The following is a 19,257-nucleotide window of genomic DNA, read 5'->3' on the forward strand; positions in this document are numbered from 1 at the left end:
AGTCAGAAAGAGTTAAGTTACTTGCTATTAAGTGACTAAGTTCAGATCTGGACTCAGGTCTTCTCGATTCCAGGTTCAGTGCTCTATCCACATAACAATCTAGTTTTTCTTTGTTTTGTGCTAAGAACGAATTTTCCCATTGCTCTATGTAGTGGTTAGATTCCAGTCCAGTCTACAGAAGCATAATGTACTTAAGACATATCATAATAAAATAGTAAGATATGTGCGTGGCTCCTCAAGGGAGAAAGCTCTTTAGCTTAGACCCAGCACATACATGGGTCAGTGAGAAAGATGATTCCTCAAAGAAGTAAGCACACAGACATTACAGAAATGTATTATCATATCTGGTCAGAGTAACCGGAACAATTTGAAAACCTTTCCCCAGTCAATATAGGTATGAAAGTTTAGGTCAGTCGTCTTTATGAAGCACCTTCATCATCCATCATGATCACAGTTACTCACTCTTGCTTAAAGTAGGAAAGAACCAGAAACTAAGATGACATGATTAATCAGTACAGGGAACTTCATGATATTTAAAACATATAGCAAAGACATAGGTGAACCAGTTTTAGGCTGGATTCCTCAAGCCTTAGGATGGTATGTATTCTCTTTGACACCATTTACTTTCTCCAGATTTTATCTGGACTAGCGTTTCATTGTGATTTGATACACTGCCTCAGTCCTTAAATTGGCAAGGGAGCTTCAAAAAACTATGTAGGTTGGGAAAGAGAGAAGGAATTGAGAAGGGAGCAGGAATCGAGTTCTAGTTTCCATGCCTCATGGACAGGTACCACTGACAGAAAATGAGCTGTGCCTAGGATTGAACAGGAGGAGAGCAGTGGCCTAGATCACATTTGGGAAACTGAAGCTCCCAATTACCAATAAAACCAGAGGGCCAATAAAAAAATGCAGATCGAGACTACTAGCTTTGATAAATGGTTTTCCATTATTTCTGTGGCTGAAAATTTGATGATCTAATAAGTAGTTAACCTTAGGGTGAGCTTTTATGAATTTTGGCATATTGGTCCTTTATCTGGCCAGAAAACCTGGCCATCTTTAAATCATGCCACCCAGCCATATCTCACCCCTTTCCGTATTTCTTTTTAGGTGTTATTTCTACATGTAGGCTCTTTGAAATCAGGGACTATCTTTCCTGGTTATATCTGTACACCCAGCACTATTTATCACAGCACCTGGAATACAATAAATACTAAATAAATGGTCAATCTACCTATCTACTTATCTTAAAAAATGCAGTTAATCAGCAGGCATGTATTTAAAACCTTTTGCTCTTGGTACAACTGCTATAAGTTGCAATCCACTGGTACAGACTTTAAGAATGCACTATCATTTCCACACAATCATGTGGCATCATGATAGCAATTCAGCAAGGAAATGTTTTATTTTTCTACTAAGTTATGAGCTCACTGAAAACAGGGACCACATTAATTTCCATTTCTGACTCTCTAGTACCTAGAATGTTGCTTTGCTAGGTATTATATGATTAATAAATTCTAAGGTGTTATGCACACAGTAGGTATGTAACAAATATCTGCTGAATGAATAAATCTGCCTGTTTTAAATCACTTCCATGCATGAGAAAAACAATTATTCACAAAAAAGTTACAATGAAAACAAAGATGCTTACAGAGTTTTTAGGCTTTCTAATCCCTTGAACATCTTATGGCGAACATTTTCCAGTCGGTTACTAGTGAGAAGAATTTCATTTACACCAGAGGCTCCTTCAAATGCTCCTTCTTCAATATCTGTGATCTTATTGTTGCTGAAGTTTCTAAATGAAAATCAATGTGACAAAGAGAAACAGTTGGGGATTTCTTCATGATTATTAATGGGCATCAAAAATAACATATTGAAGAGGAATTGTATACTATATTTATCTATATCTCTATATTTCAATGCCTCTCTCTCTCATCTATCTACCTATATTTTCCTTTCAAAGAAGAAATGTCACAAAACTTTTTTAGGATTTCCTTGTCTCACCCTCCTAATTCTGAATAAATTGCTAAAATCTGGGCCTCTAAGAGCTACTGTTATCCTACATGAGAAAACAAAAGAGGAAAAATAAAAATAACAAAAAACCTTGATAATGCTTTGTTTCCAAGTGTATATAAGGTATGTAGGACAGTCCTTGTTCAAAGACAAGGCCTTCATAGGAAGAATTGGTAAATGATCAGGAAATCTTTGTTGAATAAAATGTAGTCAGGGTGAATAATAATAGCTAACAACTATATAGTTTTTTAAGATTTGCACAATTTACATATATATGTTCATATATATGCATATATGAACATATATATGTATAAATTATATATTTCTATGTTAATATATTATATATATGCATATACAAAAAATTAAACTTAAGAACCTAATTAACTAGTTATCCTTTTTTCTTCAATACTTGCCACTATGCCTCAGCTGCCTTTTCATTCTGGGGAGTCCCTCCATCCTTACGATCCTTTTTTCCATTAGTGAGTTCTTCCTAGAACCTTCATTCTGAGGAAGGGCTTGGGCCAGCCATCCTTCATTCCTCAATTGGCTCAACATCTGACTTTGGTATTTGCTACCATGTCCCCAGGTGAGTACTTCTTCCCCCCTTCCACCTCCACTTTTCAGTTCCCTTTTATGTGTTATATTCTTCCATTTGAATATAAACTCTTTGAGGGCAAGGATTGCCTCTTTTTTTTCTTAAATCTGTATAGCTTAGCATAGAATTCAAACCTATGTTTTTTTCTGAATTCCAAGCTCAACACTCTGAATTATGCCATGTTGCATCTCTTAATCCCTCTGCCTGTGACCTTTATTAATTTTTCCTATAGTCCTTCAGGAACTTGGCTCTCATTTTTCCCTTCTTTCTGACTGGATAAAAATTAAGCACCTTCCTTATCATCTTGAATGGTATTTCTAACCTACTAATCTCTGTGAGAGAGATGCTTATATCTATTGCCTTCACTTGAACTCTTCCTTCTTTTGTCCCCACCTTTCTACTGTAATAGTCCTCTCAAAGATCTCTCTCTCTCTTTTTGTTTACTCACACAGCCATAACTCTAGTTCAGGGTCCCATAACACCTTTCCTGAACTACTTCCATGGTCTTCCATATGGTCTCCCTTCTTTAAGTCTCTTCCCATTCCAATTCATTTTCTTCTCACTTGTCAAACTGATTTTTCTAAAGTATGGGTCTTGTGCAAAGTACTGTTCTCAATGCTCTCTAGTTACTTTCTATTACTCATAGGATCAAATATAAACTTTTTTTCTCTCTCCCTTCCTACCTTCCCTTGGTAATCTCGTCATTTTCCATGATAGCAATTCAGCAAGGAAATGTTTTATTTCCTTACTAAATCATGAGTTCATCGATGACACTTCTAATATGACTTTGGAATCTTGGTATCTTGACTTAGATTTCTTTCCTGAATATTTCTTTTTCATATTCAGCTGCCAATTGCATAACTCTATCTCCCACTGCAACCTTGAATACAATATGTCTAAAAGTGAATTCATTATATTTTGTCTTAGACCTGCCAAATCTCCAGACTTCTATTTCTACTACCATCCTACCAACTGCTCGAGTCCAAAATCTCAGCATCATTTTCCATGCTTTACCCCCAGCACAATCCAATTCTTTTCCAATTTCTCCCAGTATAATGTAGGCTCCTCAGGGGGAGGGGCTATTTCCTTTTTATCTTTACATTTCCAAAGCTAGCACCTTCTATACCTTGCACATAGTAAGTGCTTAACAAAAGTTTATTGAATTGAATTAGTAAATGTTTATTGAATCCATATTACTGCTACAACAAATTTCCTTCCATATAGATATGTCTATGTCAAATCTGGTTAAAAACTTTCAGTGTTTAGTGTTTTCCTATTAAAGTACATAACTCACCTATCCAAGTTCCTACATAATTTAGCATCACTTTGTCTCTCACAATTGCTTCATGTCACTTACATCTGTATACTCTATGCTCCAATCACAATAGAGAGTATTATTGGTTCTTAAACATAGCAAGAATTCTTCTGCCTCCACAGTTTTTCTCATCCTGTTCCCTATGCTCTCTCTCTCTCTCTCTCTCTCTCTCTCTCTCTCTCTCTCTCTCTCTTTTTAAAGCAATCGGGGTTAAGTAACTTGCTCAAGGTTACACAGCCAGTTATTTCTGGGTGTGGTGCTGAGTATCTGAGCCCGGATTTGATCCAGGTCATCCTGACACTGGAGCCAGTGCTCTTACTCGCTGAGCCACCTGGCCGCACCTAAGCAATTGGGGTTAACTTGCTCAAGGTTACACGGCCAGGTGTTTCTGGGTGGGTGCTAAGTGTCTGAGCCCGGGATTCAATCTCCAGGTCTTCTCAACACTGGAGCCGGTGCTCTTACTCGCTGTGCTACCTGGCCGCCCCTCTCTCTCCTCTTTTACCTATTAATACTTATCCATCCGCTTTAAATGATACTTTTACTAGGAAGCCTATTCTGATGTCCCAAGTCAATGACTGAGTTCATATGAATATCAAATACCTTATACTAAACAACCTTGGATATTATAGTTATCTGTGATTAGGTCTTAACATATTACCTCAATGTAGTAATGTCCTTCATATGGACATTACTTAAGTTGTATTTCCTAAAGAAAATCTTTTCTAAACTTTGAATCTTTTCTACACCTTCACAGAGTGCCCTATACACAGTAGGCCCCTGGCACCTTTTTGGTTGAGAATGGATCAATAAATTCATTCAACACCTCCTCTATGATGCCTTCCTTCCAACTTCGTACTCCATTTCCCCAAAGGAAAGAGAATAGAGAAGATGGCTTTTGATTCCATTAACTCACAATAAATAACAACATCATAATTAACTCACAAAATAAACAATTGTGTTATATTGAAAACTTAAGATCTCTTCAACTTTGAATTAAGGTATAGTTCTAAGACATTAGCTAGAAATGAATTAATATTTAATACATTTTCACAAAATAATATGTCCAATTTTTTTCCATCTAACAAATATATCAGCTTTTCACTAAACATTTAGGTTAGGTCTAAGGAAATTTGTTTTTTTTAATCTGGAAAAAAAAATCTGGAAACTGCTGAGTTGCTAAACTTATTTTACAGTATGAACTGTGGACATGAAGTGACATAGATGAGCTAACAAGTCAGTTTTCCAATCATTTGGTTTTGATTATTTTCTGATGAAAGTTTAATGAAGCAAAAACGTCAAATGCTTTTCTTGAATGTGCTAAAAGAGGCGTTAACAGTATGGTTTGGGGAGTAGTAAAGGAAGTTACAAAACATTACTGGGTGCATTTCTGATGAGCTTAGATTGCTGCATTCCTGCTGTGTCTTCATAACCGACCAGCTGTCTAAGTCTAAAAGGAGATGCCCAAAGATGCCATGGTAAGTCTTGCTTTTGCTTGTGTCTAGACTTAGAGACAGGAGCAGTCAGCTCTGACCTCCATTCATTAAGCTAACCCATGCAAGAGTTAGCTCATGGGGGTTTGATTAATCTGCTGGGCTGGCACTTTTCACATTTCATAATTTTCAAAGATGCTGAGGGAAAATGCCCACATGTGAAAAGGAGATGAAGAAAATAAGCTTACATTTTACGTAGCTGAGGGAGCTTCTTAAAGATCCCTGTAGCTTCCAATACTGTGAATTCATTGTTATTGAGACGGCTAGAAAAAACAAACAAACAATAAGTTAAAAAGTCAAGAGAATTCCTATCACTACTGATTAGCAATGGATTTACAGCCAAAGGACCTCAGTTCAAATCCCACCTCTGCCTCTTACTACCTGTGTAACTGGACAAATCGCTTCACCCATATGGGTCCCAATCTCCTCATGTGTAACACAGTTAACCAGTACCTGTGTACAAGGTATTATGCTTGGAGTCATGGGAGAGTCAAAGAAGTATAAGTTCTTGCCTTCAAAGATTACAGTCTTTTTTTTTTTTTTTAAAGCAATTGGGGTTAAGTAACTTGCCCAAGGGTACACGGCCAGTTTTTGTGTGTGTGTGTGGGTAAGTATCTGAGGTCGGAACCGATCCTGGGTTCTCTAGGGCCGGTGCTCTTACTCACTGCGCCACCTAGCTGCCCCTAAAGATTACCGTCTTGTTTGAAAGACAAAGCATACATATAAAGAGATACTTGGTAATGACGACTGATGAAAAAATGCTAAAAGGGTGGGATATATAACAAGTGGTAGAGGAGCCTAGGAATACGAAAAAAAAAAAAAACACTGTCTTTTTAGATAAGTAACACTAAATATCAGTATGTAATAATATGACAGAAATAAAAACAATAGAAATAATAAATTTTTAAAAATCCATAAAGGATAGATTAATTAAAAATGAGTTGTCCAATTCCAAGTCTTCTTAGCTACATATTGTACTTACATATAAAATATCAGTTTTTTGTCTGCACTGAAATATCCCACTGTTTGGATATTCCTATGGTCTACTGAAAACTGTCATTTAGAGTTTAGTGTTTGATATTCACATAATGCCTTTTATCCCTTGAACTCAAAGTAAGAGTTAATTAAAAAAATCATATTAGCCTCCCCTAATTAAACTCTCATAATTAACAGAAATTTCCAAATAGTGACTTCCATTAGCACTGCTAGTGCTAACTGCACAATGAACTGAAAACTGATTTCTTGAGTTCTCCCCAGGGGCAGAGAGATGAACTGAGATACTCTCTAAAATACTAATTTACATAAAACAATGGTTTTAACAAAGTGTATCAATTTGAAGAAATTTTAATTATTGGGAATACAAGAACATTGTAATTTCCATTGAATTAATTCCTTCATCTGGAGTCAGAAGACACTGATTCACGGCTTGGCTCTGGCAGTTGCTAGCTGTGTAACCTGGACAAGGCACTTCAGCACCCTTGGTCTCGGTTTCCCATAAAATGAGAAGGCTGAACTATGATTATCTTTACGGTGATTTCTAGCTTTAAATATGGTCTTATGACTCCGTTCATCTCCTACCTATCATCAAGAATTATTGCTATGCCCATCATATGGAATAATGCATGTGAAAAGCCCATTGTAAATGATATGGCGCTACGAAAATGCAGAGTCATTATTTGGGGGGGTGATGTATGGGGTGAGATGGACTCACAGTTCTGCAGTATACTGAGGAATGTGATCTGGAATCTTATTGAGTTTTTGATTGGAGCAATCTACTGTAGTTCCTTCACAGCGGCACTTTTCAGGGCAAGCCAGATCTGCAAAGCAGTCTCCACTTAATTTTGATCGATAATCTTCTGTGCCTATTGAGGAGTTAAACCAAGACAAAGAGGCTGAGCGTAAAGTTTAGGATACTTTTTTTTTTTTTGAAGGAAGGGGAAAAAAGTAAAGACATCTCCAATTCAACAGCAAGTGTATAGCTTGAGCAGTATTTGGTCAGTACTGTGATACGGCACAGACACAAGGGTGTCAGGAGAGGGTTAATGCAAGGGCTTGAAATTCACTAGGGGAAAAATGTGACCAGATTCACATGACAGGATAACATTAATAAGTTGAGCTTTTCACAGCTGTATTTCCTGCTGATCCTGTTATGAGCCAATCTAGCCTGCTTTGCAGCTAATCACACAATTACTGCTCTTTATTTTCTCAGAGTTTATTATTCCTCTGAGTAAAGATTTTAACTGACATCAGTGTATCTTTGTATGTCATCTTTTGTTTAGGGCTTTTTAATGCCCCCTTCTATGTTGACTGGACTTTATTCAGTCTTCAAGATTCATTTATTGTTCCCTACCTTTCACATAATCTCAAAAATACACCAAGCCCTCTTTTTAAAAATTTTGTTTTAAAAATGTATAAATCCTGATTTAAGCCTCAGCAGCTTGTCATGCTGTAGAAAGCTGCGTGACGTTCCATGGTGCTTGACAGAACCATGTTTTACTCATACCTCACAACCACATGGTTAGATCAAGCACAACAGAAAATCTCGCCACATAATCATTACGGCATCCACTAGGCCAAGGATCAGACCAAGAGGAAAGACAAAGGAATTAGGGGGGAAAAGCAACAGACACTGGCAGTGGAATACCGTGTACAGGAAGGACATGCATTCTCCTTGCAGACTGTTTACCGCCAGAGTTCAGTGTTATTATTGTCTCTTTATGGGTAGGATAAGGAAAGGGCTACACTGAAAAGTCCTCTTGCCATTTCTTACAATCTACAGAATGGAAGCAACACTTTTCCCTTTTTCAGAATACATCCAGAAAGAAATTGAGGGTTTGTTCCAGGGAGAACAGAGAGAAACTCAAAACACCTTTGGTTTTTCAAACAAAGGTGAAGACTAAGACTAACAGTAGGAGGTGCATCAGGTTTGGGAAAGGCCACCATGATTTAGTTCAGACACTATACTTTTTACTTACAGCCAAAATGGTGAACTCCTGCAAAAGTAAAGATAGCCAAGAAGGAAAGAGTAATCCTATTTGCAATCAAGACATGCAACTTAACTTTCTTGCCCCCTCTCATTTATATGGGAACAATCTGTTATGCATTATAAGGGTTCTCATGTGTAATACTTATTATCTTTTGTGTGGGGTGACAGTTTTACTTAAAATGAGACCACACATTCTATGGTCTTTTAATTTATCACTCCTATACTGGAAGTGAAGTAGGTAGGCTACAGTTCTGAAATCAGTACAGAAATCACAGAGTCATGAATTCTGGCAATTCTTCTGAGAACTGGCTACTAACATATGTTGACTGTGCCCATTAGAAGGTAAGCTCCTTGAGGGCAGGAACTGTTCTCATTTGTAACTTTGTACACTGGTACCAGTGCCTGGTACCTTAGAGGTAGCTATTAAATGCTCATATAATTTTAAAAGGGTAATGACATAATATGCCAACCACAAATTGATTTTTAGTATACCTTTTTATTTTGGTGACCTGGACCTAAAATTTGATTGGTGTGTGGAGTTTTCAGAATGGAAACTTCCTCTGTTGATACAAATAAGCAATTCTGTAATTTACAGTCACAGAGAAATGCCAGAGCACTAACTGAATGAGTGACTTGTCCAGGGTCATATGAACAAAGAACTTAGACCCATGTTTTCCAGTCTCCAAGACTGGCCCTCTACTAATTCCACTGTGATGTCTCTTCTTGAACTTTTTACAAACTAAATTTGTCAATGTAAAATCTTAAATTACATAGTTTTGCTTTAACAAGTTTACATTTAAACCAATTATTTTTTTAAAGAGTCCAACAGAGGTTTAAAGATGTAGCCAGTGCTTTTAAATTAAACTTTCAGATGTGGCCTAACAGGTTACTATATTCTAATTTCCAAATATCATTCACTGGAATAACACACTTGTTGATTAGACATTGTAGGATAGAATAACTATTTTGACACTTTCATGAATAAATAGCACTGAATATGTTTCAATGATTTCTGAATATATTTCAATGATTTCAATAGCCACAAAAGACGGTCATGAACATAGTTAAACTGTCAGGAATGCTAGATTTCTCAAGTATACAATGTATTCATTCAATACATTGCCAGTGATAGCTCTAATAATGATTATCTAGGTTCAAAGTATAATGAACAACTTAAATAAAATGGGGACCTGATACATCTTTATGAGAACTATCTTTGATTAATCAGTTCTCCTACGGGTTCAAATGAATAGATGTGGGTCTATATCTAAATCATGAACTTTGATATATCCTTTGAACACCTCTTATATTTTAGTTATTGGCAGGAAAGAGTGCATACAAATAAACCATATTTCAACTTTTAGGTGAACACTTTGAATTTCTTCTCTCCCCCAAAAGAAAGGGTACCATACTTTGTTTTATCTCCTTCTCCATTATCAAAGAATGACAAAAGTAAGCAAAAGTAAGCAATCTAAAAAGCTTGGTACTGATTAGACAGACAGTGAAGAAATGTTACCATCTGAGGATGCAAATCATAGTGACTATTTAAAGGCTTTCTAGTGACAAGAATATGGCTGTTCCACCTATTATTAATCTCAAATGATCGGCTACTTTTTAGTAAGCACAAGATATTCAATCACCTTCCGGTTTATTTCTGTTTTAAAATAATGAGTTTTTACAACTGCCAAAGATGGCAAATCATGTCCCCATTCCATTGCTATTTTTACCAAATTCAGTCAATATATGAATGTGAGAACATAGAAAAATCCTATGATTATTCCAAATATACCATACGCAATAGAATGAAAATGAATGTCTTAAATGCACCAAGGTCTAAGTAAAAACTGTAATCAACCAATCCTTAATTATTTAAGCTAGGGAGCAAGCATATACCTATTGTACTTAAAAGTACAATTACTGCTTTCATAACTGACACTCTGACAATTCCTTTACACTGATAACTGACAAAAATACTTGATAGTTTGGAGGATACAACTAATTGATGTACATTGCCAATCAGTTAATGAAATATATATGTAAATACATTGCTTTATTTTTTAAAAAGCAAAATAACAAACCAAGAACACATTACACACATTTTTGCAGGCAAGGAAAAAAGAAGAAACACATTTCAAAGAGCTAGGACCAAAATCAGTATTTGTCTCAATGATATTAAAAAATCTGAACTAGTAAAGATTTATTGTTTATTCCTTTAAACCTACTTATCCATCTGCTTAAGTTATCCTTAGCATATGGGATCCGTGTGAACTTCTGATGCCTTTATGAAAGACACCAGCATATTCTCGTGGAATTCTATTGTGGTCCCAGAAATGCAGGGATTGTGAGGTCATAGGTGAACAAGTAACAGTTGCATACAGTCAGCAGGAAACTACTGTTTCAGCATATGAAGGCAAAGAGGGGGAAAATAACCCTTAAAAACCAAAACCTTCAATGTTTAAAACTGACCAAATAGAGCTAGCTCTTTGACCGTGGCAAGATCTGTCTTTAAAACCAGCTGGGGAAGCTATATTTTAAAAACAGAACAAAAGATAAGATATAAAAGGTAAGCAGTAAAAGTGATCTAAATAGAAAGCAGCAGGTTTCATCTACTGTGAGTAGTTTTAGACAAATGTGCCAATATGTGAGTGAGAAAAAAAAGAGTGAGACTTTATTTTAGATTAGAAGCTTGCATGCAAAGCCCACATCTTGAGGAAAGAACTACTAGTCATCTACGTAGAAGTCAACCTATCTAAAAGACACTCTATTTTCAAATACATGCATCAAAATCTAATAAGTTTTGAGAAAACTTGTGTTTCAGGGTGAGAAAAGAGTGTCTGCAGTTAGTCCTACTACAGAGCAAAACCTACCTGGAATGAAATACTGTTCTTTAGCTAAATAAAAAAAAGAGAAAAAATAGAAGAGGCACCTGAATGTCAGCAAGCAAAGATATGAAATATATTAGATCAAGAGTGGACTGAAGTTTCTACAGATAATTAAGTGAAAATGTAAATTTCAGCCGGAGTTATAATATAACAATGTAGAATGAGTTGTAAATGGATCTTGGATCATGGACAATAAGTAATTATCTTTTAGTTTTTGCATTAACTAACTGCTAAAAATAAACTGTACCTGTAACAATTCTATATCATGCTATCAAAGATTTAAAACAATTACTTACAAGATTTTATAATAGAAAAAAGTTGTAATTTCAGCATGAAATTAACTCATAATTTATATTAATATAACATTATCTTAATTTAGCAAAATGTTTTACAATAATTTGAATATTGCTAAGTTTTCTAAAGACAGTGTCTTTTAAAAATATATTTAGCATGAGATCCCTGGTCAAATTAAGAGAGCACTGACATGAGAGGGTGATATCAAATGGTATAAAATATCCGAGATCATCTCTTCCACTTGAGTTGTCTGTGCTTGGGCAAGTAGTTTTTACTATTCTTCAGTTCATTTTTGGGAGAAATGAAATTATAGCTTATCATACTGAAGTTGCTCAATAGAGAACTCAGTAGGAGATAACAATATTTAGGGAACTTTCTGAGATGGCTGTAAGGTCCTAGTGGAGGTAAGGGTATGGCACAACATGTCTTTCAGTTGCTTTTCAAAATGTCACGCAGTCTCTTTCTTCTGTTGGATATAATACCCAAACTACCTCTAGCAATATCCCATGAACAATGTCTAAAGTCCTCCTTACGATTCTTTTGTTTAGTGGCACAAGAGAAAGAAGTAAATTCTGCAATGTTTAACAATTCCATCAATGTTCAACAATTACTTCTGTAACCACTGCTTTGGGGCAACACAAAGAAAGTAACAGATGAACTAAGCAAATTACCTGAACACCGGAATTTCTTGCTTTTGATCTGTCCAATCCTTTTGTTTGCCAGCCGTCGGGGGCTGGTGCATCGGGCACCGCTGGTCTCAATAGGGTTTGTATGAAGATAATCCGCTAACCACTTCAGATGGCAGTCACAAATAAATGGGTTCTGAGCCAAATGCCTTTCAGAAACATACACATACACACACATACAAACAATTTTACACATTATTTAAAACTGGCTCAACTATTTCTAAAGACAGAGCAGACTACTGGAATGAAAAATGCAAAAGTCTCGGGACCACCAAATGAAATCCAAATTATACATACAAAGTCTGAATAGCACGCAGGGGTGAAAAGGTGCCCTTGGCAATGGTCTGCAGTTTGTTGTCATACAGGGAGAGAAGGTTCAAGTTGTGCAGATCTTGAAAAGCATCTACTCGGAGGCAGTTTATCTTGTTAGCATTCAGTAGTCTGATTGATCAAAGACAGTAATAGAATTAATAAATTAAATTAGTTTTCAAATCATCCAACTTCTTTGAACTGTCTGTTCTCTGAAACCTTACCTCAAATACTTGTTTCTTTTGAGTACAATCATGAAATTTTAATTTGAAGTATTTAGGAGCTACGTGATGCCACTATGTTCTATCAGTTAATGGAACAATCATTCAGTCTTATTGCCCCACAAATCACTGCGTAACAGTTATCTGTTACCATTAGCCTGACTTTGCTCATAATTTTTTCTAAATGGTGGTGAACTGCCTCCTCTCTCCCATATCATTAGCTCCCCATTACTCTATAATGATTCAAAACCCTAGTTGCCTTTAAGACTTCCTCAGGTTCCATTTCTTCTACCATGACATCTCACCATGATCTCTCCTTTGATTTAAGTATTAAGTACTAATTGCAAGACACTCTGCTAGACTGTGAACATATAACATAAAAAAGGATATAGTTCCTGGCCTCATGGAGCTTACATTCCATGGAGAAGTAGATATAACAGATAAAAATAAGATTATACATATAAAGATCTTTTTTTTTTTTTAAGCAATCGGGGTTAAGTAACTTGCTCAAGGTGACACGGCCAGTTATTTCTGAGTGTGGTGCTAAGTATCTGAGCCCAGATTTGAACCCCAAGTCATCCCGACACTGGAGCCGGTGCTCTTACTCACTGAGCCACCTGGCTGCCCCTATAAAGATCTTTTCAATCTTGAAAGTGCCGTCTGAATCTCAGTGAGAATAATTATTGCACAACTAAGTCTTTGAAAGGTAAGTTAGATAGAGGCATGGGAAATATGCACAGTTTCCTAAGAATATTTAATTAAGGAGGGAAATATTTTCTTCTGGGAAGGGATTCATAGCTGAGAAATCACCTGAGTTAAGGCTTTAAAGGAACAGAAGGATCTTAACAGCAATAGATGACAAGGAGCATATTCTAAATATGGGAGATATATTTACAAGGGCAAAGAATGGCAGAAGTGTGAGGTGAAAGGTCAAGAATCAGAAAATTGCTAATTTGGCTAGGTCACATTGTACCTACAGGTAGTCAGATGAAATAAGAATAGTAAAGGTAGACCAGACCTTGATTTTGAAGGGCCTGTGAAATATCAAGGAAATAAATTTGTATTTTTTTTCCTATAATCTACTAATGAATGATATTTGGGCAAGGGGGTGATAGGATCATATTTGTGCATCAGGGATCTTAGTTTTCCAGTTGCATAAAGGATAGATTCAAGAGAGGAGGGACCAGAAGCAGAATGGGCATTTACCAGACCAGTTAAGGGGTCTTCAAAATGCTTCTAGATAGTACTTATTTTTTATGCCATTTCCTTCTCCAACTCATTTTACAGATGTGGAAACTGAAGCAAACTTGGGCAAAGTGACTTGACACAGCTAGTAAGTATGTGAGACCAGATTTGAAATCAGGAAGATGAGTCTTCCTGGCTGTAGGACTGGCACTCCATCCATTGCAGCATCTAGTTTATATTTAAGCTCTACAGAGATATCCTACTAAACATTAGTAATATTTATCAGTAAAACAGTAAATGGTTTCAAGCCTTAAGTAAAATTTGATTAATGGGACAAAATTATGAATGGGTAGACATAACTATCAAATAAAGGGAAAATGAATTTGTGTCGTATGAGATTCCATGAAATAGGTAGAAATATTCATAAGGGCATAGATTTAAAGCTAGAAGAACCCTTAGGATCTATCTGGTTTCATGACTTCACATTATAGATATGAAAACTGAGACCCAGAATATATGACCATGGCCACAAAGTGAGAAAATAAAATCTTTGGATTAAAATACAGATCCTCTGACTTCCATTTTTAGCATATTTCTACTATATTACACATATAATTAGTTTTACATAGATAATATTGAAAAATGTTGTGACTATAGAATCACTTCACAGCTATATTCAGGGCCATCCCTTCTCCATTCTGCCCATTATCTCCTTCACTTCTCTACTTGAACCTTGTACTCCAATACAAGAACTACCTTGGGTACAGATAACTAATTGATCTTATTCTTCAAGGATCCAGATTTGACTTTACTTTCCTGCCATTTCCATGCCAAGCTCATCTTTCTTTCCAGTCCTCTTAATGTTCTATTTTCCTCCATTAGAATATCAGAAGGTAAGCTGCTTGAGTGGAGGGTATGTCTTACATGTTTGTTTTGAGTCCCTGGCATATAATAATTGCTTAATCAATGCTTTATATATCTAAAGGGACTAAGAGATGTCATCTACCCTAAAACCTTTATAGTACAGGTGAATATACGAATGTCTAGAGAGCTTGTATTGAGTATTTCCTTCTGCCTTCCCTGCCCCGTCCCCCCCCCCCCAAGCTCACATGGGTAGTAGGTGCCAGAGATTCAATCTCTTGTCCTGTACGTCTAAGTTTAGGGCTCTTTTGACTATATTAACCAGTCTCCTGAATAAAAACATTGCTTATAAAATTGCTTTTTAACATATACATTACTATTGAAAAAAAACAACAACACCTTAAAGACTTCTGTACTCAATAATCTTAAGGTGGTAACAATGGAGAGGTGCTATGTTTGTGTATTTTACATATTAAAAGTATCAGAGAAGGTGTTTACCACAGTGGGTGTATCTCTATGAAAGATGTCTAGAAAGATGTGTATGAGAATTGTTTAAGATGAGTAGATAGTAAATGTTCATACTGAACCTGTGGAAGAAATGCTCAAAGCAATTGATACCACAGATTCAACTAAACATATAACTGCAGAGGAGGAAAAAGGCACACTTTAGAATGCATAAGTAGACCACATTTAGAGACATGAAAACTGAATTATGTCACGTAATGATGACAAGACTGGAAATCAAATGAGTAATCATTAAGTCAAGGGCTTAAACTTTTTGGGTCATGGGCTCCTTTGGCAGTCTGGTAAAGCCAATGGAACTCTTCTCAGAGAAATGTTTTTGAATGCATACAACAAAATACATAGGATTTCAATGAAATCCAATTATTTCAAAATATAATTAAAATTATACTTCAAAACATTAAAATAACAAAGTTCCTTAAGGTTAAGAATTCCTGCAGTAAATGAACTGGAGATATTTACATATAATTAATATGTTAAATAGGGAGGGCAAGAGAGATATTTGCAAATATTTGAAAGGTTGCCATAGAAGAGGGATTGGAGTAATTCTAGCTATTTAAGCTATTATTATTATTATATTCTAGCTATTTAAGGGGATAGAGTTAAAGAAAAAGGTAGAAATTACAAGATGACATATTTTGGCTCAATATTATAAGAAATTTCTAATAATGATGACTATCAATAATGAATCTGGAGACCTTGTAAGGTAGGAGATCCCTCTAATTAAAAACTTTCAAAAAGACATGTTGTTTATTAAGAATGGTGGAAAAGAGCTTTATTTACTGGGTAGTTCATTGACTACACATCCTACAAAGTCCCTTCTCGCTTTAAGGTCTGACGTTTCCAGATACTTCCAGTTATGTCTATATTTATTAAAGTTCCTAGTGTCCAATCTTAGCTTTATAAAATTTGAAAAAATGAATGGTTCTAATCAAAAGAATAGATTTTTTTCTATTGCACTCTAGTGATTTCTAGATAATCTTCGTTATGGCATCATTATTTCTTTTATGACCTACTGCACATCATTTATTTGGTTATAGTTATTGGTGGACAGCATTATTTCAGCTTTGCCACTCCTGCTGATTCTTTTAACAAAGGTTGATAAACATTCCATCATATTTCTCCCCTTTCCAGTCACTATTAAATCAAAACAGAGATGTTTCACATGACCAAGAGCAAGGATTATACAAGCATAAAGTGGTTGAACAGCTGGAAATCACAAATTTCTAACAGTGTTGAGAAAAGTTTTAAAGTTAAATGAAATTGTTGTTTCTCCAAACAAATGATCTTAAACAAAGCTATCTTTTACCATTATTTTAAACTTTTTGTTAAAACACATCCAAATTGGTCCACTTTTTCTGAAGACTAAATGGAAATATATGTTGTCAGACTGACAAAGCATGATGATTAAATTTAAAACTCTAAGAATAAAAAATGCAAATACTCACAGAAGCTGCAAAGAAAACAGTCCTTCAAATAGGCTTTTTGGAAGTTCTGTAATTTTATTTCCATAGAGGACGCTATTAAAAAAAAAGTTAATGATTAAATCAGAAAACGTCAAGTAAAACTATTGAGCACATCATGTTGGAATCTGTGCTATCACAACACAATAAGATATATTACAACACTGTGAAAACCTGATTTCCAGTTCTGACTTTCTTGCTCATAAGCAAGTCAAATACCCTTTCTTTATCAGAGTTTTCTAATTTGTAAAATGGGGGATGATAATGCCCTTTTTTTTTTTTTTTTGCCTTACAGGGTTGTTGTAAGTTGCTAAATTTGAATATGGAGCAAATGCTAAAGGAGGATATTTAGATCTACTTACAAACAGAATTCAAAAATCAATATGCTTGAAGACAATCTCCAAATTTTGCAGTGATCTAACCACCATTTAATGTTATCTATTTATAGGCTAAAACAGAAGACGAGCATTTTTTAGTAAATGTGCCCAGTTTTCTCAAAACCATTCCTACAAGAGCCCCCAAAAGTGACCAAAAAAGAGAAACGGAACAGGGTAGACATATTTTGAGAATGTGTTGACTTTCCTGAGGTATGATGCTTGATTTTTAAAAATATGACACTGAAGTTTCATAGCTATGCCTATGAAGTCTAATTAAGTCTTTTAACTTAAAAAAAAATACATTAAGGATCATTCATCTGCTGTTAAGGAATAAGCAGTGTATGAGGGGAAGTATCATCTTGATACCGAGGAATTAGAAAAAAGTTGAAAAATTGAAATGGGAAAACAGTGTCTGTGCAACTGGTAAGATGTCTATGATGAGGTCATTATGGATACAACCCTAGACCTTTCTTAGTCTTTTATTTCCTAAACTAATGACCTTCAAGCTTAATTCCCTGCTTGCAGTTTGCCATGAACAGTACTGCCAGCCTAAAGCTGTGAACCCTGACTTTCTTTATGCTCGGCCCATCTCAAAAATTTCCCTTTCAGGTGAAAGTACAAAGTCTTCCAATTGATTTTTCAAGCTCCTCAACCCTTCTCTTTGTCCCATAATTTGTCCTTGCTTTGCCTATTCTGCTCTATGTAAACTCTTCTACTACTCATCATGTACTCTGTGCTCTAATCAGGCAAGGTCATCTATCTCACTGTCCCCATGGATAAATTTTATGTCTTGTCAAAGTGCCACCTAAACCAACATAAGAGAGACTTATTATTACCAGAGGGTGACCATCAGATGATGACTTTTTCACTGCAATCCATGAAACCATCACAAATGACAGAGAGGGATTATAATCCAAAAGATTAAAGTTTTGACACTCATGAAGTCAGATGAGATACTGAAATAAATGTATATTTTTACATACAAACATGTATACTCTACTGTCTCTCTATAAATGACATACATCTATGTCACTTCAAGTTTGTTTTAAACAGACATACATAGTTGTGTGTATATATATATATATATATACACACAAATGTATGCATATATGTATATGTCACTTACAGAGAGGTAATGTGGAACAGAGACAGAGTTGCCCTTAGGGACAGGTATGCCTGGGTTCCTGTCTGGCCTCTGATATTTACTGTGTAATGCTGAACAAGTCGCTTTAGCTCCCACTGTTCCAGGCAGCTCTCTGAGACAAAAAGTAGCAGAGAAGGTACCAACCTGAATTGATAGAGGGAGTTTCTACTCTAGGTGTGCTTTTAATCAGTGAAATTCTAGGACTTGTTCCTGTCCCTATGATCATTTACAGCAAAATGACTTGATGTTTCTGTGTTATTGTTTTTTTTTTTTAATTACGCTGAATCCTATGGGCTTGTAGGTGGCTCAATGGATAGAGTACTAAGCTTAGAGTCAGGAAGACCTGTCTTCGAATCTGGTCTCAGACACTTAATAGCCATGTGACTGTGGGCAAGTCCCTTGATTCTGTTTGCCTCAGTTTCCTCATTTAAAATGAGCTGAAGAAGGAAATGGCAAACCACTCCAGTATCTTGCCTAGAAAATGCCAAAACAGGTCATCAAGAGTCACACATGACTGAAAAATGACTATAAAACATAATATGTAAAAATTCATCATAAAACTTACAGTTTCCTATTACTTGACAGAATACATAGAGATAACATTAAATAAGCTCCTCTCACTCCATCTCCAGGAAGATTTATGTCAAGTCATTCAACTTTTGCACCATAAAAATGCCAGTGTCTAGAACAGCAAAAGCAAGTGCTCATCTTGGATGAGGAGAATGAAATCTTTGGTGCTGAGGTGAGTATAGGAGATTTCACTATAATAATTTCTACATTAAAGAAATCACTGGCAATAAATGTATTATAGTCTGACCTCTCAATGTCTCTCCTATTGGCCAACCATCTGGAGATATTTTTCTCCCTTTATACTTCCTATTCCTATATACTGGTTTTTGGATGTATTTGACTGCTAG

General features: G+C 35.7%; 1 protein-coding gene across 2 annotated transcripts in view; it reads right to left on the reverse strand.

The window, feature by feature from the left end:
* SLIT2 (slit guidance ligand 2) overlaps nucleotides 1–19,257 on the reverse strand; it is a 399,420-nt gene that overhangs the window by 103,813 nt on the left and 276,350 nt on the right. The window contains exons 12-18 of one of the 2 annotated variants that reach the window (XM_069069129.1): nucleotides 16,805–16,876; nucleotides 12,556–12,699; nucleotides 12,244–12,407; nucleotides 11,264–11,287; nucleotides 7,122–7,272; nucleotides 5,599–5,673; nucleotides 1,649–1,792 (exon numbers count right to left, since the gene is read on the reverse strand). In XM_069069129.1, the coding sequence (XP_068925230.1) occupies nucleotides 1,649–1,792; nucleotides 5,599–5,673; nucleotides 7,122–7,272; nucleotides 11,264–11,287; nucleotides 12,244–12,407; nucleotides 12,556–12,699; nucleotides 16,805–16,876 (774 nt within the window). The remainder of the gene's footprint in view (nucleotides 1–1,648; nucleotides 1,793–5,598; nucleotides 5,674–7,121; nucleotides 7,273–11,263; nucleotides 11,288–12,243; nucleotides 12,408–12,555; nucleotides 12,700–16,804; nucleotides 16,877–19,257) is intronic. The other variant, XM_069069137.1, reaches the window with a different exon arrangement.

This window comes from Petaurus breviceps, unplaced genomic scaffold (genome assembly GCF_028583685.1).
Source record: "Petaurus breviceps papuanus isolate PSGF00001 unplaced genomic scaffold, PetGlider_PUasm1.0 140, whole genome shotgun sequence".
Taxonomy (NCBI): domain Eukaryota; kingdom Metazoa; phylum Chordata; class Mammalia; order Diprotodontia; family Petauridae; genus Petaurus; species Petaurus breviceps.